The sequence below is a fragment of the Balaenoptera physalus genome (assembly GCF_965194825.1).
Source record: "Balaenoptera physalus genome assembly, chromosome: 11".
In the NCBI taxonomy this organism is placed as follows: domain Eukaryota; kingdom Metazoa; phylum Chordata; class Mammalia; order Artiodactyla; family Balaenopteridae; genus Balaenoptera; species Balaenoptera physalus.
The window spans coordinates 16,555,138-16,582,413 of NC_138896.1; the positions used below are offsets into that span (position 1 = coordinate 16,555,138).

The following is a 27,276-nucleotide window of genomic DNA, read 5'->3' on the forward strand; positions in this document are numbered from 1 at the left end:
GTGCAGACCTTATTCAGATCTTGTTAATTGTTCCAATAATGTCCCTTATAGGGAAAGAAAAATCCCAGATCTAGACCCAAAGTTACATTCAGTTGTCAGGTCTCTTAAGTCTCCTTTAACTGGAACATTTCCTCAGTTTTTTCTTGAGTTTCATGACCTTGACATTAGAACATTTGACCACCCTCAACCTTTTTTTGGGGGGATGGTGGCAGTAATAACAGCCCTTTTGAGATATAATTCAAACACCACACTATTCTCCCATTTAAATTGTGTACTTCAGTGGTTTTTAGTATATTCACAGAGTTATGTGACCATCACCACAATCAATTTTATAATATTTTCATCACTCCAAAAAGAAGCACAGTACTCCTTAGCAGTCCCTCTCATTTCTTTCGCCACCTGTCCATGGGTAATCACGAATCTACTTTGCCTTTGAAAATTTCCCTATTATGGTCATTTCATATGCGTGGAATCAGACAATATGTTGATTGATTTTTTCCTTTTTTCCTCTGGCCTCTATCCTTTAGCATGATGTTTTAACATTATTAATACTTCATTTCCCTTTATGGTTCAATGACACTTTGTTGTATGGTTATACCACCTTTTGTTTATCTATTCATCAGTAGATGGGACTTGGGTTGTTTCTACCTTTTGCATATTATGAATAATGCTGTGACTATTTGTGTACAAGTTTTGTCTGGGCATACGTTTGCATTTCTCTTGGGTATCCAACTAGGATTGGAATTGCTGGATCATATGGTTTAATGGTTTGAGGATCTGCCAGACTGGTTTCCAGAGCAGCAGCCCCATTTTATTGCATTCCCAGTAGCAAGGTGTGATGTGGGTTCCAATTTCTCCATATGCTTGCCCACACTTGTCACTGTCTGTCCTTTTGATTATAGCCATCCTAGTGGGTATGAAGTAGTATCTCATTATGGTAAAATATACACAACATAAAGTTTACTATCTTAATCAATTTTAAGTGTACAGTTCAGTGGCGTTAAATACATTCACTCTGCTGTGGAACCATCACCAGCATCCATCTCCAGAACATTTTCATCTTTCCAAACTGAAAATCTATGCACGTTAAACAGTAACTGCCCACTTCCTCCATTGTGGTTTTGATTTGCATGTATTGGTTGGTTAATGATGTTGAACATCTTTTCATGTGCTTATTGGCCATTTGTATATCTTTCTTGGAAAAGTGTCTAGTCAGATCTTTTGCCCATTTTTAAATGGCTTATTTGTCTCTTTATTGAGTTCAAGGAGCGCTTTATATATTCTAGATTCAGGTCTCTTATCAGGTATATGATTTGCAAAAATTTTCTCCCATTTTCTATGTTGTCTTGTTATTTTCCTAGTAGTGTCCTTTGATGTACCAAGAGGTTTTAATTTTGATGATGTTCAGTTTGCCTTTTTTATCACTCATTCTTTTGATGTAATAGTAAGAAACTATTGTCTAATACAAGATTCATCTAGATTTATGGCTTTGTTTTCTTCTAAGAATTTTATAGTTTTAGCTTACCTCCAACTTTTTAACCTTTTAACTCCTCCCTCCACATGTTATTCTGACTTTTCTCCAGGGTACCTGCTTCTTATTCGGTCCATGTGCTACAAGATTGGGTGCAATACTCCCTTTGAACTGTGATGTCCCCAACTGCATAGGAAAGCATTTTTGTTTTGGTTCCATTATTGAATTATTTCATATTGTACTTCTTTTATTCTGTCTTTTCCTCAACTGATATGTTGGTCATTCACCTACATTCACTGGGAAATTTGATCAACTCTTCCTTCCTTATCCTACCTATATTTCTAATATCGTGGGCAATCTGAGTGTCCATATGGAATGTCTCACCAACACTCTAACCTTACTTCCTTACTTCTCAACTCCAGTGGTTATCACCTTTATCAAACTCTTTCAGCAAATTGTTCTCATGACTAGATCTTGGACCTTGCTGTTCTTCAAAAATACTAAATGCCTGTATCTGTACTCTGTTATAACCTCCTATTCTCTTTTCTCCTTTATCTCTCTCCATCCTCGCTCCTCTTTCCCACCTTCCCTTTCCTTTCTTCCTTCCTTCCTTCCTTCAACCCCCAGCCGCTTTATTTCTCCTTTCTGGCTCTGCTTCTTTCTCTATCTAACCTATACTTAAAGTTTCATGTTATCCAGCAGAGATAGTTTCCTTTTTTCCGTGTCCTTCACATCTGTCCTGTAAATCTCTGTGCTATTTCCCCAGCCTTTTGAACCTTCCTGGCACTTGTTAGATGTTTAACAAATGATGAGTGAATGAATGAATGATGGAATGAACAAACCTTGGGTCAATCCATTTAACTGTTTGGTTCCTACATAAGATCTGCTGGGCCCTGAGGAAAATGACAGCTATACATGGAGTCATTGTTAAAAGTTCATGGTATCTAATTTCAACTGGTATCTCAATACCGTAGCAATTTTTATGTGTTTCTAGTCTTCTCTCTCTCTCTCTTTTTTTTTTTTTAACCAGGTATTAAACTTTTAACAGGTACTTTAAGCATCCACTCTGTTCTTATTTAACAGTATGCTTTCTCACTCATGGCAGATGAACTTGCTTCTTATTTCACTGAGAAAATTGAGGCCAACAGATGGGAATCTTGTTTTATATCCTCTTTGACTTCTACAAGAGTAATAGCATCTGTTTTCAGGCTTCCCTCCTAACCCCTTGTTTCAGAAGATGACTTGGCCCCTCTCCCATTCTGGCTTGTGTCTCTACTACCTGTGTTTTGGATCTTAGCCTCTCTACTTCCTGAAGGACCTAGCTCCGTCAATTATTTCTTCTATCTTCAATTCCTTTTTATCTATGGCCTTTCTCTCCTCAGCATGTAAACTTTAAAAAAGAAAGGAAAGAAAGAATTAAATATACTAACACATGTATATTCAATTTTTTTTTTTTTTTTAGCTATCAGGAGTCCTCTTTCTCTTTTTTCTACCCAGCTTTTTGTAAGAGTTGTCTGTATGAGCTGTCACCATTTTCTTATTTATGATTCATTACTACTGAACTGGGTTCATTGACCCCCTTATTGTTAAATCAGGTATACCCATTTGAGGCTTTATGTTACTTGTTATCTCTGAAGCATTTGACACTGTTGGCTACTTCTTCCTCTTTGAACTCTCTATTATCCTGGGTTTGATCACATTCTATAAGGAAGCCATGTGGATTCTCTTAATAAAACCGGAACTTAATGGTTCCAGTGGTTCTAGGTGGGCACATCCATCTCCAGTTAGGTAGGTTTGTTTAGGACTAAAGATCTAACTTTCTCTGAGATTTACTTTGCCTTTGACAATTTCTCAATAATTATTGTTACTACTACCATCATGCTGGGCCGAGTGGTCACAGGCAGAGCTGGATTCAAGTGTGTTCTCTCAAGTCTTCCCTTATTTCCTGTAAGGCACTGAGGCCAAAAGAATATTTCAAAGAGATGTGACATTGCATTTTAAATAAAGTGTTTTTTAAAAGGTTCTTCTTGTCTCAGTTGAGTTCATTGCAACATCATTGTATAATAATGAACGATTAGGAGTAACAAAAATGCTCATCAGTAGGGGAATTCATCACTACTGAACTGTATGAATGCATTATGTTATATCCATATGTGAGAGAGTAGGCAGCTAGTAAAATAAATGAAGTAGACCTAGATGTATTGATGATGTATAGAAAAAAAAATCAAGCAGAGGTCTGTTATTTTATCTGTCATCTGTCTATCTGTCTCATAATTTGTTACGGAAGAAAACGCTACAGAACAGAATTATGTGTAAATGTTTAACACTTGGTATCTACTCATCAAACCGTTATGAGTGATTTCGTCTGAGGAGTGGAAATGGAGGGTGTTATGAGTTACTTTATTTCCTTTTTATATTTATATTTTGTGATAAAACAATAATGATTCTGAGGATTTTAAATGTAGAAGAAATATCAACTTATGACCTTTTCTTACCTGTCTTGCTCTCCTTCCTCTAGCTTCTTGGGCTACAATCTTTGCTTTTTTCATTTTCTTTCCAAACTGTAGCCACTCTAACTGAATCCCCTTAGTGGGCTTCTCCTATCTGAATCCTGTTTATCCCTCAAGAGTCATCTCTGGTTCCCTGAGAAGCATTGCTGGATTACTCAGACGTGTTTTATTATCTTCCCTTTGTGTTCCCATGGTACCCTGGGAAATCTTCCTTAGTCACTTGTGTCTAGGGCAGGAGCTGTTATTTGATTTTGTATTCCACGGACCTGAGCGGGGTACCCAGCACATGGTAGAAATTCATTAAAAAGGGTTTCAGTGTTAAAATAATAAAGCATAAAATTTGGAGTAGATCTTCTTAATACCAGCATATGTCCTTTTGTGTAGGTTGTCATATTATGCTATTTTCCTTGAAGCTCTGTGTGAAGATGCATGTTTTAATTAAACTGCAATTTATATCTCAGGATGTGTTGAGTTTATGTTGATAGGCTATCCTAATAGAACTCCAGGCAGTTTATTTAAATGTAATATTATTTCTTCAATAATTGGAGGACAGGAGAGTGATAATTTCATACTTCATTGTAACACAAAACAATACGGAGTATTTCTTATAATATCTCCAAATGCATTAATTAAAGAAAACTTGCATTTGTGTGCTTCGAAATGTGTTATGTTGACTCAAGCAGAAGAATAAACAAAAATTGCTGTTTCTTCTGCATGTAAATTGCTTGTCTAACAGTTTGTTTTCTTTTTAGGTTCAACAGATAGATCGTGTGGTAGAAGTTGTGGAGGAAACAATTAAAGGTAATTGTTGAAAGTCAGATAAGCACATGTATATATTATTTGAACTGTATTATAAAATACTACTTAGTTCACATTGTTAAGCATTTTTATGAAAGTTATTTGTTGGACAAAAATCATAAAATTTTGTCCTTGACTGCTTTGTGCATTGACCAATCCAATAGAGGAGGCATATATTTGGTTGGCTTATAAATGTCAGGTATAGTCTTTTTAAAAAATCTTATTTTTATTTTAGTGTAAAATAGATTTAATTTGAACCTCAGATCAGGAAGACAGAATTTAATTTTAAAATAAGGAAACAGCTTTATTTTCAGTTTTATTGAGATATAATTGACATTATTTGCTTGTTTTTATATCACGTAATTAGTTGTAGTTATCCCTTCTGAAAGTACTTTAAAAGTAGTATTCAATTTTGATTCCTCTTCTATGTATAATTTTTGTAGTTACAGAAAATAGAATTATGCTTTGATTGTTTTATTAGCCAGTGTTCTTTGAAACCACTGAGGAGTAAACCATTCTTAATTCTGTGGATTAATTTGTAAATATAGTCTACTTTAAGTGAATTGAGGTTCTCACTTAAAATTTTAACCATTTTTTTTAATAAATGGGAATTTGTGTTTTAAAAAAAACAGTCTACTTCCATCAAATTGAGATTTTTAACCACATACTTTTCCTTGTGGCTTGCATTTACTACCTTCCACATGCTGTTATTCATTAATTTTGAGTCTTTAATTTATTAGGTGACCACAGAATATGAGAATTTTAGACTATACCTTAGTCTTCCTTGAAATCCTGGAATAAAATGAAATATCACGATTAAAAATTTGTAGCAGTGATAACTTTGAATTTTTTTTTCAAACTATACCTCAGCCCCATCTTGTAAGGTCTAGAAGTATCATTACTAACATTTATTGTGCACTTACAGTGTGACAGGCACTGTGCTAAGCATGGAGTAAGTCATTGAATTTTACAACAGTACTGTGAAGTACAGTGGGTACCCCTGTTTTCCCCATTTTTTAGAAGAGGAAGTTGCGACATAGGGGCACACAGGTAGTAAGTGGCATAGTTGGAATCTGAATCTAGGCAGTCTGATTCCGACGCCTGTGCTCTTAAATTTGACACTACGTTCATACTATACCATGATTGCTGTGCTCTCTCCTGGTTGAGAATCACTGCCTTAACGGTTCAGTTGAGCTTCTTAAAGCAGTGCTTCAGGATGCTTGAGGGTATTGTTGCTTGAGTACCAGGCATATGCTAGCCACTAAATATTTTTAAAAAACTGAATGACAGTAAAGATCATACAGGAGAAAATCTAGGTGACCATAGGTATGGCAATTACTTTTTCGATGTAACACGAAGGCATGATCTGTGAAAGAAATAATTGATGAGCTGGACCTCATTAAAATGAAAAACTTCTGCTATGCAAAAGACAGTATCAAGAGAATGGGAAGGCAAGTCACAGGCTGGAAGAAAATATTTGCAAAAGACATACCTGATGAAGAACTGTAATCTAAAATACACAAATAACTCTCAAAACCCAACAACAGGAAAATAAGCAACCTGATTAAAAAATGGGCCAATGACCTTATCAGAAACCTCACCAAAGAAGATACACAGATGGAAAATAAGCATATGAAAAGATGCTCCACATCATATGTCATCAGGGATGACACCAACCAGCCTGTTTCCTCCAAGAGTTAACTCATTAATACAAATTCAGATTTGCTTGAAAGGGGCTTATTATGAATAACAAAAGATGCTCCTCTCACCCTATCACTCAGGAAATCATAAGAGTTTTAGGAGATCTGTATCAAGAACTGGGGATGGTGACCAAATATGTATTTCTTATATCACAGTATCACAGAAGGCCTATCACCTCCAGGTTGGGTTAATTAGGGATAGCATCGCACTGAAGAGTTTTGCTTCAGTGGGTTTATTGGAGAGACTGTAGTTGGGTTTAATTGTGATAGTCTACAGCAAGAGATGAGTTGAAGATGAAGTTGCTGTGGATGTTCACTGGCAGGTTGGTTTGAGGGTGAGAAGATTGATGAATTAAGTCTTAGTAATACAACAGGAGAATTTCAGAGATGGGAGAAATAATTTTGCTAGATGCCCTTAGTTTGCAGATGAGGAAGCTGATCCAGGAAGGGGTTAAGGGACTCATCTGAGATCTTCTTGTTAATGGAGATCTGGGCCTGTCACTGAAACTTCCGCTCTTCACTTTCTATTTCTACTGCCAAGACTTACAAGACAGCGCAAGTTAGTGAAATAATGTGGTCCTTGTAACAGTTAACTACTTGTTGGTTGTTTTTCAGTAAGTTACTTTTCTGAGACTCAGTTTAAAATGGAGAGGATTAAATGGAGAAGACTTTTGAGATACCTGGGATGCACTAGGGGAAAATTCATGTTAATGTTTATTTCTTACTACCCCCTTAATACTTAGGGTGCAGGAATAATCTAACTGACCTTCGACTGCAGTCATGCTCCTTTCAATCAGACTGTATATACGGCTGTCATTTTCTGGGAATATCTCACTCTCCTGTATGTGTACCTTCAGTGGTTGCCTGTTACCTACCAAATTAACTTGTGACTTCTGCCTCATTCTACCATTTCCACTTTTTCTTCCATTAATTCTGTACATACACCTTTTGCTCCAGTCAGCTGTACTGTTTGATATGTCTTGTATATTATTTGCAATTTGCTTCACATACATCTTAGGATCTTACACAGAGGTGGATAAGTTCTGTTTCCCTCCAGATCCATTCCCCACCCTTCCCCACCTTGGTGTGTGTCCATGGAGGCAGACCTGTGTGGACTGCATCAGTAGGATCCTTGCTACCTGGCATCTAGTTGGATTTCTGCAGTTAGAGGTTGGGGGTGTGACTAGAGTGTGAAATGGAAGGATTTGTTCCCCTCTCTCACTCCCTTCTTCCCTGCCCATCCTAACCTGAAGGTCACAGCTCCTGTCAGGTGGCCCTCTCTATTCATCTGTTTCTCCGGGTTCCTGTAACTCTTCCTTTCCTTTGCTTTTTCAGGCCCAGGGGTGAAAACACACCCCATTGTTGCTAGCCTGAGAAGATTGCATTGTCTCTTGTTGGTTTTCCTAACCTTGCCAAACTTTAGTAAATAGTCCCTTTATTAAAATCTCTTCAGTTATGCAGTGTGCCATCTGCTTTGCTGGGACCCTGATTGATAAATGCTCCATGGAGGAGAAGGCTCTGCCCAGGAGGGCCAGATGGAATACAGCCTGACTAGAGGATTCTGCTATAACTGTCTTGTTTCCACATTTGATTCCTGTTGGGCTGTCTTCATATGTCTTCCTTGAAGGGGGTTTGGACACACAGCCTCTGCCACAGCCTGTTTGCATTCTTCTTGTGGTATACAAAGTAGTATTTTTAAAAAATGTATTAATAAGATACATTGGTGATAAAAACATTTAAATCTATTGTAATTACAAGAAAACCAAACAAAGCATATTCCCTTTGTATCTGTCTTGGTTGGAGCAAACTGGAGAATTTAAGATATGTTGAATGAGTTCTCACTGTTTAACACTAGTGGCCTGAAAATTCCATCCATTTATAGCATTTGCTTTAGGAGACACCCTATTATAACGACTTTAGGATTTTCTTTTGTATCATCTTGATAGTTGAACAAGATATGTAACTAAAGCTAAGGGAAGAAGTACAATATTTAAAGGATTTACATTTCTTTCTTTTTTTTTTTAACATCTTTATTGGAGTATAATTGCTTTACAGTGGTGTGTAAGTTTCTGCTTTATAACAAAGGGAATCGGTTATATATATACATATATCCCCATATCTCTTCCCTGTTGTATTTCCCTTCCTCCCACCCTCCCTATCCCGCCCCTCTAGGTGGTCACAAAACACCGAGCTGATTTCCCTGTACTATGCAGCTGCTTCCTACTAGCTATCTATTTTACATTTGGTAGTGTATATATGTCCATGCCACTCTCTCACTTCGTCCCAGCTTACCCTTCCCCCTCCCGTATCCTCAAGTCCATTCTGTAGTAGGTCTGCGTCTTTATTCCCGTCTTGCCCCTAGGTTCTTCATGGCCATTTTTATTGTTTGTTTTTTAGATTCTATATATATGTGTTAGCATATGGTATTTGTTTTTCTCTTTCTGACTTACTTCACTCTGTATGACAGACTCTAGGTCCATCCACCTCACTACAAATAACTCAATTTCATTTCTTTTTATGGCTGAGTAATGTTCCATTGTATATATGTGCCACATCTTCTTTATCCACTCATCTGTTGGTGGACACTTAGGTTGCTTCCATGTCCTGGCTATTGTAAATAGAGCTGCAATGAACATTGTGGTACATGACTCTTTTTAAAGTATGGTTTTCTCAGAGTATATGCCCAGTAGTGGGATTGCTGTGTCGTTTGGTAGTTCTTTTTTTAGTTTTTTAAGGAACCTCCATACTGTTCTCCATAGTGGCTGCATCAATTTACATTCCCACCAACATTGCAAGAGGGTTCCCTTTTCTCCACACCCTCTCCAGCATTTATTGTCTGTAGATTTTTTGATGATGGCCATTCTGACCAGTGTGAGATGATATCTCATTGTAGTTTTGATTTGCATTTCTCTAATGATTAATGATGTTGAGCATTCGTTCATGTGTTTGTTGGCAATCTGTATATCTTCTTTGGAGAAATGTCTATTTAGGTCTTCTGCCCATTTTTGGATTGGGTTGTTTGTTTTTTTGATATTGAGCTGCATGAGCTGCTTGTAAATTTTGGAGATTAATCCTTTGTCAGTTGCTTCATTTGCAAATATTTTCTCCCATTCTGAGGGTTGTCTTATTTATGGTTTCCTTTGCTGTGCAAAAGCTTTTAAGTTTCATTAGGTCCCATTTGTTTATTTTTGTTTTTATTTCCATTTCTCTAGGAGGTGGGTCAAAAGGATATTGCTGTGATTGATGTCATAGAGTGTTCTGCCTATGTTGTCCTCTAAGAGTTTGATAGTGTCTGGCCTTACTTACATTTAGGTCTTTAATCCATTTTGAGTTTATTTTTGTGTATGGTGTTAGGGAGTGTTCTAATTTCATTCTTTTACGTGTAGCTGTCCAGTTTTCCCAGCACCACTTATTGAAGAGGCTCTCTTTTCTCCATTGTATATTCTTGCCTCCTTTATCAAAAATAAGGTGACCATATGTGCGTGGGTTTGTCTCTGGGCTTTCTATCCTGTTCCATTGATCTATATTTCTGTTTTTGTGCCAGTACCATATTGTCTTGATTACTGTAGCTTTGTAGTATAATCTGAAGTCAGGGAGCCTGATTCCTCCAGCTCTGTTTTTCTTTCTCAAGATTGCTTTGGCTACTCGGGTTCTTTTGTGTTTTCATACCAATTGTGAAATTTTTTGTTCTCGTTCTGTGAAAAATGCCGTGGTAGTTTGATAGGGATTGCATTGAATCTGTAGATTGCTTCCGGTGGTATAGTCATTTTCACAATGTTGATTCTTCCAATCCAAGAGCATGGTATATTTCTCCATCTGTTTGGATCATCTTTAATTTCTTTCATCAGTGTCTTATAATTTTCTGCATACAGGTCTTTTGTCTCTTTAGGTAGGTTTATTCCTAGATATATTATTCTTTGTGTTGCAGTGGTAAATGGGAGTGTTTTCTTAATTTCACTTTCAGATTTTTCATCATTAGTGTATAAGAATGCCAGAGATTTGTGTGCATTAATTTTGTATCCTGCTACTTTACCAAATTCATTGATTAGCTCTAGTAGTTTTCTGGTAGCATCTTTAGGATTCTTTATGTATAGTATCATGTCATCTGCAAACAGTGACAGCTTTACTTCTTCTTTTCCGATTTGGATTCCTTTTATTTCTTTTTCTTCTCTGATTGCTGTGGCTAAAACTTCCAAAACAGTGTTGAATAATAGTGGTGACAGTGGGCAACCTTGTCTTGTTCCTGATCTTAGTTGAAATGGTTTCAGTCTTTCACCATTGAGGACCATGTTGGCTGTGGGTTTGTCATATATGGCCTTTATTATGTTGAGGTAAGTCCCCTCTATGCCTGCTTTCTGGAGGGTTTTTATCATAAATGGGTGTTTAATTTTGTCAAAAGCTTTCTCTGCATCTATTGAGATGATCATATGGTTTTTCTCCTTCAATTTGTTAATATGGTGTATCACACTGATTGATTTGCATATATTGAAGAATCCTTGCATTCCTGGGATAAACCCCACTTGATCCTAGTGTATGATCCTTTTAATGTGCTGTTGGATTCTGTTTGCTAGTATTTTGTTGAGGAATTTTACATCAATGTTCGTCAGTGATATTGGCCTGTAGTTTTCTATCTTTGTGACATCTTTGTCTGGTTTTGGTATCAGGGTGATGGTGGCCTCATAGAATGAGTTTGGGAGTGTTCCTTCATTTGCTATATTTTGGAAGAGTTTGAGAAGGATAGATGTTAGCTCTTCTCTAAATGTTTGATAGAATTCGCCTGTGAAGCCATCTGGCCCTTGACTTTTGTTTGTTGGAAGATTTTTAATCACAGTGTCAGTTTCAGTGCTTGTGATTGGTCTGTTCATATTTTCTACTTCTTCCTGGTTCAGTCTCTGAAGGTCGTGCATTTCTAAGAATTTGTCCATTTCTTCCAGATGGTCCATTTTATTGGCATATAGTTGCTTGTAGTCATCTCTCATGATACTTTGTATTCCTGCAGTGTCCGTTGTTACTTCTCCTTTTTCATTTCTAATTCTACTGATTTGCGTCTTCTCTCTTTTTTCCTTGATGAGTCTGGCTAATGGTTTATCAATTTTGTTTATCTTCTCAAAGAACCAGCTTTTAGTTTTATTGATCTTTGCTATTGTTTCCTGCATTTCTTTTTCATTTATTTCTGATCTGATCTTTATGATTTCTTTCCTTCTGGTAACTTTGGGGTTTTTTTGTTCTTCTTTCTCTAATTGCTTTAGGTGTAAGTTTAGGTTGTTTATTTGAGTTTCTTCTTGTTTCTTGAGGTAGGATTGTATTGATATTAACTTCCCTCTCAGAACTGCTTTTGCTGCATCCCATAGGTTTTGGGTCGTCGTGTTTTCATTGTCATTTGTTGTAGTATTTTTTGATTTCCTCTTTGATTTCTTCAGTGATCTCTCGGTTATTTAGTATTGTATTGTTTAGCCTCCATGTGTTTGTATTTTTTACAGATTTTTTCCTGTAATTGATATCTAGTCTCATAGCGTTGTGGTCAGAAAAGATACTTGATACGATTTCAATTTTCTTAAATTTACCAAGGCTTGATTTGTGACCCAAGATATGATCTATCCTGGAGAATGTTCCATGAGCACTTGAGAAAAATGTGTATTCTGTTGTTTTTGGGTGGAATGTCCTATAAGTATCAATTAGGTCCATCTTGTTTAATGTATCATTTAAAGCTTGTGTTTTCTTATTTATTTTCATTTTGGATGATCTGTCCAGTGGTGAAAGTGGGGTGTTAAAGTCCCCTACTATGATTGTGTTACTGTCGATTTCCCCTTTTATGGCTGTTAGCATTTGCCTTATGTATTAAGGTGCTCCTATGTTGGGTGCATAAGTATTTACAATTGTTATATCTTCTTCTTGGACTGATCCCTTGATCATTACATAGTGTCCTTCTTTTTCTCTTGTAGTAGACTTTGTTTTAAAGTCTATTTTGTCTCATACGAGAATTGCTACTCCAGCTTTCTTTTGATTTCCATTTGCATGGAATATCTTTTTGCATCCCCTCACTTTCAGTCTGTATGTGTCCCTAGGTCTGAAGTGGGTCTCTTGTAGACAGCATATATACGGGTCTTGTTTTTGTATTCATTCAGCCAGTCTGTGTCTTTTGGTTGGAGCATGTATTCCATTTACATTTAAGGTAATTATCTATATGTATGTTTCTATTACCATTTTCTTAATTGTTTTGGGTTTGTTATTGTCAGTCTTTTCCTTCTCTTTTGTTTCCTGCCTAGAGAAGTTTCTTTAGCATTTGTTGTAAAGCTGGTTTGGTGGTGCTGAATTCTCTTAGCTTTTGCTTCTCTCTAAAGGTTTTAATTTCTCCGTCAAATCTGAATGAGATCCTTGCTGGGTTGAGTAATCTTGGTTGTAGGTTTTTCCCCTTCATCACTTTAAAAATGTCCTGCCACTCCCTTCTGGCTTGCAGAGTTTCTGCTGAAAGATCAGCTGTTAACCTTATGGGGATTGCCTTATGTGTTACTTGTTGTTTTTCCCTTGCTGCTTTTAATATTTGTTCTTTGTATTTAATTTTTGATAGTTTGATTAATATGTGTCTTGGCATGTTTCTCCTTGGATTTGTCCTGTATGGGACTCTCTGTGCTTCCTGGACTTGATTAATTATTTCCTTTCCCATATTAGGGCAGTTTTCAACTATAATGTCTTCATATATTTTCTCAGTCCCTTTCTTTTTCTCTTCTTCTTCTGGGACCCCTATAATTCAAATGTTGGTGTGTTTAATGTTGTCCCAGAGGTCTCTGAGACTGTCCTCAATTCTTTTCATTTTTTTTTCTTTATTCTGCTCTGCAGTAGTTATTTCCACTATTTTATCTTCCAGGTCACTTATCTGTTCTTCTGCCTCAGTTATTCTGCTATTGATCCCTTCTAGAGAATTTTTAATTTCATTTATTGTGTTGTTTATCACTGTTTGCTTGCTCTTTAGTTCTTCTAGTTCCTTGTTAAACGTTTCTTGTATTTTCTCCATTCTGTTTCCAAGATTTTGGATCATCTTTACTATCATTATTCTGAATTCTTTTTCAGGTACACTGCCTATTTCCTCATCATTTGTTAGGTCTGTTGGGTTTTTACCTTGCTTCTTCATCTGCTGTGTGTTTCTCTTTCTTCTCATTTTGCTTAACTTACTGTGTTTTGGGGTCTCCTTTTCGCAGGCTGCAGGTTCGTAGTTCCTGTTGTTTTTGGTGTCTGTCTGCAGTGACTAAGGTTGGTTCAGTGGGTTGTGTAGGCTTCCTGGTGGAGGGGACTAGTGCCTGTGTTCTGGTGGATGAGGCTGGATCTTATCTTTCTGGTGGGCAGGTCCACATCTGGTGGTGTGTTTTGGGGTGTCTGTGGCCTTATTATGATTTTAGGCAGCCTCTGTGCTAATGGGTGAGGTTGTGTTCCTGTCTTGCTAGTTGTTTGGCATAGGGTGTCCAGCACTGTAGCTTGCTGGTCGTTGAGTGGAGCTGGGTCTTGGCGTTGAGATGGAGATCTCTGGGGGATTTTCGCCATTTGTTGTTACGTGGAGCTGGGAGGTATCTTGTGGACCAGTGTCCTGAACTTGGCTCTCCCACATCAGAGGCACAGCCCTGATGCCTGGCTGGAGCACCAAGAGCCTGTCATCCACATGGCTCAGAATAAAAGGGATAAAAAAGGAAGGAAATAAAGAAGAAGATAAAATAAAATAAAATAAAGTTATTGAAATAAAAAATAATTATTAAAAAAATTTTTAAAAAGTTGTTAAAAAAATAAGGAAAGAAAGAAAGAAAAGAGCCACCAAACCAAAAAACAAATCCACCAATTATAACAAGTGCTAGAAATTATACTAAAAAAACAAAAAAAAGAAAAACGGACAGAGAGAACCCTAGGACAAATGGTAAAAGCAAAGCTACACAGACAAAATCACACACAGAAGCATACACATACACACTCACAAAAAGAGAAAAAGGGAAAAAATATATATATATTGTTGTTCCCAAAGTCCACCTCCTCAATTTGGGATGATTTGTTGTCTATTCAGGTATTCCACAGATGCAGAGTACATCAGGTTGATTGTGGGGATTTAATCCGCTGCTTCTGAGGCTGCTGGGAGAGATTTCCCTTTCTCTTCTTTGTTTGCACAGCTCCGGGGGTTCAGCTTTGGATTTGGCCCTGCCTCTGCGTGTAGATCGCCTGAGGGCGTCTGTTCTTCGCTCACACAGGACGGGGTTAAAGGAGCAGCTGCTTCAGGGGCTCTGGCTCACTCAGGTCGGGGGGAGGGAGCGGTACAGATGCGGGGCGAGCCTGCAGCGGCAGAGGCCAGCGTGACGTTGCACCAGCCTGAGGCGCCATGTGTTCTCCCCGGGAAGTTGTCCCTGGATCACGGGACCCTGGCAGTGGCGGGCTGCACAGGCTCCCGGGAGGGGCAGTGTGGAGAGTGACCTGAGCTCGCACACAGGCTTCTTGGTGGCGGCAGCAGCAGCCTTAGCGTCTCCTGCCCGTCTCTGGGGTCCGCGCTGATAGCCGCGGCTCGCGCCTGTCTCGAGCTTGTTTAGGCGGCGCTCTGAATCCCCTCTCCTCGCGCACCAGGAAACAAAGAGGGAAGAAAAAGTCTCGTGCCTGTTCAGCAGTTCCAGGCCTTTTCCCGGACTCCCTCCCGGCTAGCTGTGGCCCACTAGCCCCCTTCAGGCTGTGTTCACGCCGCCAACCCTAGTCCTCTCCCTGCGATCCGACCGAAGCCCGAGCCTCAGCTCCCAGCCCCCGGCTGCCCCGGCGGGTGAGCAGACAAGCCTCTTGGGCTGGTGAGTGCTGGTGGGCACTGCTCCTCTGTGCCGGAATCTCTCCACTTTGCCCTCTGCACCCCTGTTGCTGCGCTCTCCTCCGTGGCTCCGAATCTTCCCCCCTCCACCACCCGCAGTCTCCGCCCGCGAAGGGGCTTCTAGTGTGTGGAAACCTTTCCTCCTTCACGGCTCCCTCCCAGTGGTGCAGGTCCCGTCCCTATTCTTTGTCTCTGTTTTTTCTTTTTTCTTTTTCCCTACCCAGGTACGTGGGGAGTTTCTTGCCTTTTGGGAAGTCTGAGGTCTGCCAGTGTTCAGTAGGTGTTCTGTAGGAGTTGTTCCAGATGTAGATGTATTTCTGATGTATTTGTGGGGAGGAAGGTGATCTCCACTTCTTACTCCTCCGCCATCTTGAAGCTCCTCCTACATTTCTTTCTTTAAAAAATACTCATATTCACCTTAGTCTTGCTTTACGTGGTCACTGAAGCCCCCCCTATTTTTTGGTATAAAAGCTTTGAAGGAAATATAAATCTGGGTATTTGTTCTGATATATGTATATGAAGTCCTCTAAACAAAAGAAATCTTAAAATTCTTTGTAAAAGATAGTCAAACCAGATAACTTAAGACAGATGATTGCAAATAAATATTGCGTATTGAAAATAGAAAAATGTTTCTACTGTTAAGTCATATTTCTTCTCTAGTCTGTCTCTAATAAAGGAGGCCTCAATTGTTTTAATATGTTTGCTGGTATTTCATTTAGTCTGATTTCAGATGCCTCCAGTGTTGGTAATTCAAGGCTTTCCCAGTATGGTACAATCTGAAAGTTTAATTGATTTTCCATTTCCCCTAACTTCTCAGTAATTGATGTGATCTTGGATTAGGCTGACCTAAGTTCCCAGGGTACTTCACCAAAGAGCTCTTTCTTATTTAACACATTGCTATTAATCTTCACTCTGTCAGAATTGTACTTTGCATTTGATACTAATTTAGAATATAAACTTTTTGTAAATTGAGACTGTAAGGTGGAACTGTCTCAAGTGTGGTTTTATCAGTGTTAATGACTTAGTAACTTCTCTTACGATGGAGATTTACTTGAAGATGTTTCCACACGTAATGAGTAAGTGAACTGAGCTTGGATATGTAGCATGGTACATCTGGGATAGTATTGAACCACAAAAGCACATCTGCTATTTCAGTATTTGCTTTTCAATAAAATAATTTTCTTTTTTTTTTTAACATCTTTATTGGAATATAATTGCTTTACAATAGTGTATTAGTTTCTGCTTTATAACAAAGTGAATCAGCTATACGTGTACATATATCCCCATATCTTCTGTCTCTTGAGTCTCCCTCCCACCCTCCCTATCTAAAGTGAATAAACTGGCAACATAGAGTAATTTGATTGCTCAGATGTAACTAGACAGGAAAGTTAAATCTGATTTTCTCTTTTTTCTTGAAAATTTTGATAATTAGAAGTATTTAATAGTTTGTTACTTTTTATTCTCATAAAGCACAGAGCTGATCTCCCTGTGCTATGTGGCTGCTTCTCACTAGCTATCTGTTTTACCTTTGGTAGTGTATATATGTCCGTGCCACTCTCTCACTTCGTCGCAGCTTACCCTTCCCCCTCCCCACGTCCTCAAGTCCATTCTCTACGTCTGCGTCTTTATTCCTGTCCTGCCCCTGGGTTCTTCAGAACAATTTTTTTTTTTTTTTTTTTTGGATTCCATATATATGTGTTAGCATAGGGTATTTGTTTTTCTCTTTCTGACTTACTTCACTCTGTATGACAGACTCTAGGTCCATCCATCTCACTACAACTAACTCAATTTCATTTCTTTTTATGGCTGAGTAATATTCCATTGTATATGTGTGCCACATCTTCTTTATCCATTCATCTGTCCATGGACACTTAGGTGGCTTCCATGTCCTGGCTATTGTAAATAGAGCTGCAATGAACATTGTGGTACATGACTCTTTTTGAATTATGGTTTTCTCAGGGTATATGCCCAGAAGTGGGATTGCTGAGTTGTATGGTAGTTCTATTTTTAATTTTTAAAGGAACCTCCATACTGTTCTCCATAGTGGCTGAATCAATTTACATTCTGACCAGCAGTGCAAGAGGGTTCCCTTTTCTCCACACTCTCTCCAGCATTTATTGTTTGTAGATTGTTTGATGATGGCCATTCTGACTGTTGTGAGGTGATACCTCACTGTAGTTTTGATTTGCATTTCTCTAATGATTAGTGATGTCAAAATATGCTTTGAAAGGATACTCTTACGCATCATCTCATTATGTGTAATCTCTGATGTATTACTATAGTCTGAGTATAGTGGAAAAAGTTGCGCATTGGTTTTACATGTTGGGAACACTTCCCCTTCTCACTGGTATAATTAGATAGGTGATAACTTCTGCCTTCTAATAACTAAAGGAGCCAGAAATTTATTGCTGTTATTTAGTTTTTTTTTTTTTTCTCATGAGCCTGTTTGTTTTAAGTTTATGTTCTGTGTTAATATGTGGTTACAGGTTGGTAAACATTGCATTTTGCCACCTTCTTAGATGTGTCAGTTCATGTCCCTTTCAGTCTTCTTTCCCTTCTCTCTCCTTCTTTGTTTCCCTCAAATAACCAGTCCTCTAACTTTACTTATTTATCCTCTGTATTTCTTATATGTTCTAGAATGGACTTCTTTTTATTCACTGTATCTCTTTTACGTAGCATTTTTTCTAGTCATAATAGTTTGAGAAGTAAGACCGGGCAAATTTCTTTATGGTCCCATGGTCCAAAACAGCAAAGTTCTACCATAAGACTATAAGTTGGTTTTTCACGTCACTTTATTTTATAATAGCTAGTTTTGAATAATGGCTGGAAAGGACTGTTTATTAGAGAAACCACCATGTCTTGTCTGTATTTCTCTAACTTTATAGCTTTATTAGCTAAATTATCAGTCCTATTTCTAGCCACAGAAACACTAAGCAGTCCCAGAATTATTTATCTGCTCCAAAATTGCCAATAGATGCTCTCGAAAGAGTCTTGTTTAAACATTGGAAGTAGTCATGTTTATTTTATTTTTTAAAATAAAAGTAGTTAAGTAACTTTAATTTGTCAAATATTTTTCTGCCATTAAAACTTTTAAAACTCAAATAAATGCATAAATGTGTCCTCCAGGTGAATTCTGTTGTTCTGGCTTCAGACTTGTTTTATATGTTTTGGTTTGTCTTAAAGTTAATTACACTGCTTTTGTGTGTTCATCACTTATATTTCCCTTTCTGTTCAAAGATGCGTTATCTTATGGTTTGCAGCCACCTTTTATTAATAATGGAATTTATTGATATGAAGACTTGGGTATTTCATTAACTTTGACTTCTTCATTACAGAGTGGAAGTGGGGAGGGTGCGTAGTGTTGAATAGTTTGTTAGGTTGATGGTCGTGTTAGAGTTTGCACATAACACTGTTATAATGGTTCACTGGATTTGATTGTTCAAAACAAGGAAAGGAAATTACTTTAAGTTTGAACTTCTCAGGCTTCCCATGACCCAGCCACTCTTGTGTTAGTGGTCCCACTGATCTGTCTGGTAAAGTAGCCCCATCCTTCCTTGTTTAAATATTAACAGGGACTTGCCTGCTGTGAAAATTGGGCTTACATGTTAACTCTTTGCAAAGCTTGATTCTGCCTTGGCAGATTCCATGAAGGTGAGACTGCAAGTATTGTTGAATTCTCTAAAAATGCATTACTGTAGTCTAGACTTTTGTGAGAACTGTTCATATTAAAACAGTTTATAAAGTTTGAACATTAATCATGTTTGTGTATTAATAATTTTCATTGCAGGTATTTGGTATTCTCAGATATAACAATCTCTGAGTCCCACAGTTCTAATTTCTATTTATTCTAATAGGATTTATTTAGTAAACAATGACAAGTAGATCAATTAATCCTATTTTGAGGCTCTCATAGAAAACATTAAAATTAATATAATAAAAAAACTTTAATGTACTTAAGTTCTTCCTTTATTGTAACTACATTTGTAGAGAATTGGCATGTGGTACACTGCTTTTATACTCTGCATGCATATATGTGGTTTATTGCATGTCTGGAGAAAACTTTAGTCTTCATTTAAAGAATCTACTATTTTTGTTTAGTAAAATATAATGAGAATAGTTGGGACTATAAACTTACAGAAAATAATCCTAGAAGCTTTATTATGTTTTTTAAATAGAGGGTGAAATTGTAGGTTGATTGTGGTGTTTTCTGTTGCAGTTTGACTGTTCTTTAACACAATAGTAAATTGTACTGTATTGGTAAGTCTTCTTTGGTACTTTATAGCTGGGTTCTGTAAAAATAGAAATACAAAGCAGAAACCAGGTCATGTTAGAGGTGCAGTATCTAAAACTCCAGTAGCAAAATATACATAAAATTTATGACATTTTTGAAAATTTTATTAAAAAACAAATATTGATATTTTATTGCCAGTAAAATCATATAACACAAACAAGTGAAAAAACTGGCAACATAGAGTAATTTGATGGCTCAGATATAACTAGACAGGAAATTTCAATCTGATTTTCTCTTTTTCTTGAAAATTTTGCCAATTAGAAGAATTTATTTAATGAGACTAGTTGTAGGGTGTCTTTTATTAGGTGATACCATTGACCTTTCCTTAAAAAACCTAATATTGTTAGCACTTGGTATAGAGAAAGAATGCTCAGTTGATACTAAAGTTTTGTATCTAATGTTTGGAGATGCACATCTTTTCTTTTAAAAGTTCATTCCATAACACTCTACAAAACACACAGCATATGTGTAGCAATTACTTCTGAGACTGAGAGAATAAACACTAATTTCACTTGCTTATTAGTTTGGAGGTGGGGGGACTCATTTGCAGAATCTCCAGTTAGGATATCGACTATGGATGGATTTTTAAGGAGAAGTTTATCAGTACTTCTGTTTTATAACAAGGCATACATTTTATTGAGTAATAAAGAAATAGTAACTGAAATGTCTTTGTGAAAGATGGTTTCTAACACATTAAATCTTTAGTGTAACTCTGAAAATTCCAGTGCCCCATTTCTTTAAGCTGCCCTGAAGTCTGGTGCTGTGATGGGCTTGAATCATGGATTGAGGATGTGAAGGGTTATGTTGAATTACTTGGTTTTGCTGCTAACAGCGTCGTGTTTAACAAACCACGCAACCTCATTGTCCTCAGTTTCCTGGGCTGTAAATTGTATGACATGGAAGGTCCCTTCAGCTCTGACATTCTAGAAGTGTTGGAGTCTACAATATAAAACTGAGTTTCAGAGCCTGTCATTAGAATGAGACATTGACATTTTGGACAGTGATCTCTAGCAAAAGTTATTGTAATGTGACTAGCTTTTTCTTGCGTCCTAATCTCCACATGCCAGAGTTTACTTTTTCTTTCCGCATACCTTCTTACTTACAAAATGAATTTGAAGGCGTTTGTGGCAGACATGCCATGCATTTTTCTTTTGTATGTCTTTGTATTCTCCAGTGAAGAGGGTCTTGATTAAAGCACAGTTCCCTGACTCCTTTGCCTTTACTCTATTCCGTGGTAATGCCATCCTAGGTGGTGATAAGTGGTGTACTTCCCAGTGTTGCTTAAGAGTTTTGTGCTTCTCTAAAGTAACTTTCATTTCTACCCTGGGGCATATTTATTTTCGGGACTTTGAGACAGGCAGTTTTCATCTTGGTGACTGGGATTGTTGCGGGGGGGGGGGGGTGGGAGGTGGGGTGGGGGGTGGGGAAAAGTAATTTGAGAGGTTTTAATGCAAGGTGTGAACATGACCTGCAGCAGTGATTCTCAAGGGTATTTGCTTGGAGAGGGACCCTTAGCCAGAGTGGGAAGATGGCAGGGTGGCTTACCTGGACCTGGGGAAGCTGGAGGGCTTGGAGACTCTGCCATGTGGCCCTTCACCTAGATTCATTTGCCATGTGAGCCACTGTCGCAGTGGTAGGCATCCTGTCACTCAGGTGTCCTGGGCTGGGAAAATAGCCATGGCTCTCTGGCATCTATGCTTAGACTCACCCAGGGTCAGGTGCAGTTCCTGGTACCCTACTTATGCCTTCTTTCTCTTCCCTCATATTCAAGAAATTGTATCGGAACGCAGTGAGTGATTTGAGAGGGATGACCTTGAATCTACTTTGATTTATATATTTAAAATATTTAAAAAATCATTCGCAAATCTGATTATCATTATCAATGCAATTATTTGTGACCTATTTCCTAGTTCTCCAGAGGTTTAAAAATAAATGGGATCTGACTTTATATTACAGTGATTGAAAGTTTTAAAAATCTCCTTGCCTTCTTGCTTTTGAGAAACGTCATTAGCATTATAGGTCTTGATAAGATTACAGTTGCATTAATTATAGTAGCAACTGTAATTACCTTCTGTCTGGCTCTTTGTAGCTTACCCTTTCGTATACATTAATTCATTTGTACTCCACAGGAACCCTGGCATTACTGATTATCCAGCGAGGCAGCAGTGTGCTATAATTTGAAACCTACTCCTCTAATCTCAAGTTCTTTAGGTTCTATTAAGCTGCTTACCTTGAATGGAGGGAAGTGAGAGAGTGAGACCCATTTATTGTTATCTCCATCCCTCCTGCCTATTGACTAAGGTCACGGCTCAACCATTTCTAGTTCCCTTTCATATCCTCACTTACACGTTTTGTTCCTTCATGTTTCTTGTTTCCTCTTTGATTTCTTTTTCCCTTTCCTCCTTCTCAGTTTTACTTGCCATTTTATTTTGTGCCAACATAAAAACTTTTTTTGTAAGGAGTTAATAAAGATTTGCTGTATTTTTTTAAAAAAAATTCTGAAAAGAATATTTTAGTCTTACCTTGCTATAAGGGTGCTTAATTTAGGAAATGAGTGAGTAAATGTATTCCTTAACTGTAAGCAACCAATAAAAAGCTAATCTAACCAGTAAAAACCTAAAGAGATTCTGCAGAGAGAATTCTCTTGGGTGCGTTTTTTATAGGTAATTTTGGAAGGTTTTAAGGTAAAACACAGTTTATACTGTTTTTACTGTCAAATGATTAAGTCAAGAAAACCCTTCCATGTTTTTTAAGGATATGGCCTATGTTCTAAATTCTAGTTTTGTATTTAGGCCAGATAAGTATTGAAGCTGTAATCAGAAGGATTTTGTCTTTAACATTTCACAACCAACATTAATTGTAAATTCTTGAATTAAGGTTTGTTTGTTTGTTTTTCAGTGTTCAATACTGAGGTTTTGAATTAAGCTTTAAAAATAATGTTTGGCCAGTCTTTTGATTAGAACTAAGAATGCGTATCTCAAACCCACATAATTTCTACCTCATAAACTATGTTTAGAGGCATTTAATTTTTGAAGGTGGGGTTTTTCACAGTGGAGCTCCTTTATGCCAAGTCTTAATAAATCTTTTCAGTGAATTCTGGTTTTAGCGATAGGCTGGTTTAAGAAGCAGAAGATGAACAGACAGGATTTGTAGCAAAGATCTGTGCTTGCCGTGTTAGCAGTGTTGTGTCCAGATGTACTGGGAAATCTATGTAGTCGTGTATGTAACTTGTATCTGGCCTGCTCAGCCTCCCACACTACAGTGTCATTTCTCCTTGAAGCCTTTCCTGATCTTTTTTTAGGAGAGTTGACCACACTCTCATGGTGATCTACTGTCCTTAAAAACACTGATCAGACCATGTCTGACATTTCATTCCAGTTATTTGTTTACAAGTTGTTTTCCTCAAGACCATAAGTCCCTTTAGGGCAGAAGTCATTGTGATGACTCAGGACAGAATAGGTTTTTTTTTTTTAGGGGGGGGGAGTTGGGTTTGGGGAGTCTTTATGTTGTATCTAAATATTGATAAAATAATATTTCAAACCTACTTCATTTTTTACTCATCTGTAGCATTTTGGAACTTTTGTTTTGGTTATGCATGTGCATTAGTGTATTGTGTTGTGATATAAAATGTACATCCTCTTTGTTTTTCGTACATTTCTACACTTATTTCACTGTCCTCATTTCTCCAGAAGGGCAGTGGTAATGCCAGTCACAAGGGGTTGAGGACTAAGATTGTGAATTTAAAGCCAACAAATAAGTGCCAGATGCCCCTTCCCTGACTTCCTCCCTTTAGGTTGCCTTTATACTGCCTCCCACTGCTCCTCGGTGACATTTTATAATGATTTGAAGAGTAGCAGGAGGAGCTTGACATTTTCATTCATGATTGGATGTGGGGATTTGAGCTATATGTGGCTTACAGGTTCCTTATTCTTGTATAGTATTGTTCTCTCTTTTTTTTTTAGGAGCTTGAATGCCATCTGTTATTAGGTCTGTTATCTCTGCTTTCATCACCTGGTGCAGTAATTTGGGGAATATGGGTTTGAGCATGAGCAGTGATTAAGTTTTTGCATTGCTGCCATGGATGCTTTACTTACTGAAACCGAAGTACTGAGTAGCTTTATTGCCATAAACATTAAAGCCAGGGAGGGGGAAGGGTAAGCTGGGACAAAGTGAGAGAGTGGCATGGACATATATACACTACCAAAGGTAAAATAGATAGCTAGTGGGAAGCAGCTGCATAGCACTGGGAGATCAGCTCGGTGCTTTGTGTCCACCTAGAGGGATGGGATAGGGAGCGTGGGAGGGAGACGCAAGAGGGAGGGGATATGGGGATATATGTATACATATAGCTGATTCACTTTTGTTATACAGCAGAAACTAACACACCATTGTAAAGCAATTATACTCCAATAAAAATGTTTAAAAAAACACCCCAAAACATTAAAGCCTTGGAGCTACTGAAATTTAGAATTCAGGAGATCTGTGGTGACCTAAATGGGAAGGAAATCCAAAAAAGGGGATATATGTATACATATAGCTGATTCACTTCGCTGTATGGTAAAAATTAACGCAGCATTGTAAAGCAACTGTACTTCAATACAAATTTAAAAAATAAAAAAGTAAATAAATAGAGTGTGGGAAAAAAAAAAAGAAATATATAGAATTCAGAGGAGCCTACTGTAGCAAGACAGCCAACCACCTGAGTTCTTTTAAGGGTCAGTACTGAGGTGGAGTTACTGACGTGCGACTGCTTTGACTTTTGAATATTTTGATGTACACTTGATTTAGATTGTGAAAAATAAGTTGGCACCGTATAAATCTCCTCCCACTGTCGTAAAAGGTATATCTGCTTGCCAAAGATGTAATTAAATCATAAAATTAAATGCTTCTGGTAGTTTGCCTCCAGAAGGTATCTCCATTACTATAAGAAGACATCTTGCTTATGTGGATTATTTATTTTATGTATTCTTTGTCCAGTATGATGACTTGAAAATAGTTGTCATTAGTTGTACCAACAATGCTGTACGAATGGAAGAAAAAGTTGCCTTAGAATTTTCCATTCCAACATGTTTTCATCTTTACATCTTCCACAGTTCTGGATCATACATAAATTTCACGTCATTATAATTATAGTGTAGATACTTTTTTGTGCAAGAAGAGTTTTGATATTAAATAACCCTCAAACTTTTAGGGGATTTAAACTTTGTATTCTGTCCTTATTTTAGCTCCCTCTCCAACCCAAAACTCTGGAAATGCACGCTGGTAACATCAGGACCTTAGTAGGCTCTCTTTGCTTATACTTTGATTCACGCTTTGAATTCTGTCTTTTTGGACAGTTGATTCTTACCATTCTTCTCTTATTTTAATATCTTTTTCTAGGTGTCATTGTTCTAGTTAACATTTAAAGTCTTCGTAATTGCTGAAATCTTAGTAGCTAAAATTGGTGCTTGAATTGTAATGATCTTGTGTTTTGAGTCAATTCTAGCATTTCAGGTAAAATTTTCCAACCCAGACTAGCTGCTTCTTTCACTTAACCCAACTTCTTTGTTTTACTTTGCTTTCTTCTTTTAAAATGAAAATATTTCAAGAGAGTTATACTTAAGTGTGACTATTAGAGAATGCTTGCTTTCTTGGGAGGAGCCTACATATGCGGAATGACATTGAATGGAGTAGAGACAAACTTTGGCTAAATTTTTGTTTTTTTGTGTAATTAAGTAGTTAAAAAGCCTTTGGAGGCTATGCCGAGTAACAGCTCCAAGCACTTTGTAGAAAAACAGTAAACTGAGCTTTCCTTTCTAATATTCTTAAACAATATTCAAATTGATGGGGCTCTATTAAGTGAGAATTGATGTCTGTAGTGCATTTACTCATTTTTTTGTTTTTGTTTTTGCTTGAATATCTGCCAGTCTTCTCTTACCCTCTGCCCCAGCATTGGGTTGGGTTTGCTTTTATTAGGAAGCTTTCCAGCAGGACAGCCCAGAGCTTAGGGTTCAGATAGGTCTTCAGAATGTCTGTTAATAGGACTGAATTTGTGTGAAGTGAGAGCAGTTAGTAAGAGATGAAAAAAACTTGGCATGAGGCCTCTCTGGTGGTAGTGGAGGTGGGTGGTCACATATTAAGGAAACAGTGAATGGCCTTTAAAATTAGGTGAGAAGAATGAAGTATTGAAGGAAAGTCTGGCTGTTTATAGAGCCTTTAGAAGAAAAAGAAATTAAAGGGAAGAGAAATAAACAACTGGAGTCCAAGTTGCCAGATTACCGGTGCTTCTATAATGTGTAATGATATTCTAAGGCTAACTTGTACAAATGACTTTAGCTTTGAGAACCAGAGGGGGAACGATTGGTTTGTATGTAGAAACATAATTTAATTAATAAATACGTATTTTGTAGGTAGTCCTATTTCTATCAGTGTGTGTGTGTGTGTGTGTGCGCATGTGTGTTTACATATATGCTTACATTTCACGGGTTGGTACTTTTCTGCTTTTGAATGACCATTATAATTGGCTTCCTGACATGTTGACAGACAGGGCTTTCTAGTATGTATGGGTGGGATGTTCTTCCTCAGCTCTAATAATGTTCAGTGCACTTAGCACTGTGGGATTTGGGAAAGATTATTTGCTCATGAAGATCCATAAACAACACTGAATATTGATTCAACAAGTATAGCCATTATTGTACAAAATATGCCTTTTTTCATATAGGTTTTTCAGTGTTATGAATTCACAAGTGTGCATATAATAGTGAATTATATAAAACAAACTAGCTTTTGGTTCAATACTTTGTAATATATAATAATTTTAGCTAAAAAAATAGTAACATTCTTTACTGGATTAGATCAAATGTAAAAACGAGCACAGAATCAGGGTTTTGTAGCTGATTTATAAATAACTGCTGAAAGCCTCAGGCTTAAAATTAAATTTGGTTTAACAGGACTGAATTTTATGTGACACTTGTAAGTAACAACTTAGAGAGATGTTTATTAAAGATGGTTAATAAGCCCATTGAGACATATTTGACCGTTATTTAGAGGAGATGAAATGTGAATTTACATTGAAAATAGGAAAGATAAAATCTCGGAAATAGAACATTTGAGTATGTCCCATTCTGCATATAAGGCAATCTTCTTTTTTCATCCTTGGATTAAAATCGCATATCTCTATTTTAATAACTTACATCTTTATCCCTGTCTCCTCAGTGGTCTCATGTTATTATCAGTTTATCTGGTCACACTGAGCGTCATTGTTCCCATCTGTTCCTATTAATACTTCCTCCTTTAATTTCTTATTACGTGTGATTGAAATGATGTAAAAACCAATATTTTCACTCTCCTTTTCTTTCAAACTCTGTTGTCCTGATTTCTTTTCTTCCTCTCCTTCTCTTCAGTCTAGCCACAAAGGGTGAGGAAATTCGCAGTAGTCACAAAATAAATCGCTACTCATTGAGCAGTGTTCTTTTTCCTTCACAGTGCTAGGCATCAGTGGCTAATCAGAAGGGACTGTATAGAGAAGCAGTGTGTGAGTGTCTAATGGTGGTCCTTACGGGTTGGTCCCTTCATAAGTATAGCATGTTCATTTTCAGTATAAGTTTGCTCCAAAAGTTTCCTTTTTACCTTTCACATTTTTATTCCTTCAGCATGTTTCCCTGTTCCTGAGTCCTTGTTTCCTTTCCTTTTCGTCCCACAGATAC

At 37.4% G+C, this 27,276-nt stretch overlaps 1 protein-coding gene across 4 annotated transcripts in view; it reads left to right on the forward strand.

Moving 5' to 3' along the window:
* Positions 1–27,276, forward strand: part of CDKAL1 (CDKAL1 threonylcarbamoyladenosine tRNA methylthiotransferase) — a 640,596-nt gene that overhangs the window by 178,992 nt on the left and 434,328 nt on the right. For all 4 annotated transcript variants that reach the window (XM_082415179.1, XM_082415181.1, XM_082415180.1 and 1 more), the window contains one exon: positions 4,734–4,782. In XM_082415179.1, coding sequence (XP_082271305.1) covers positions 4,734–4,782 — 49 coding nt within the window. The remainder of the gene's footprint in view (positions 1–4,733; positions 4,783–27,276) is intronic.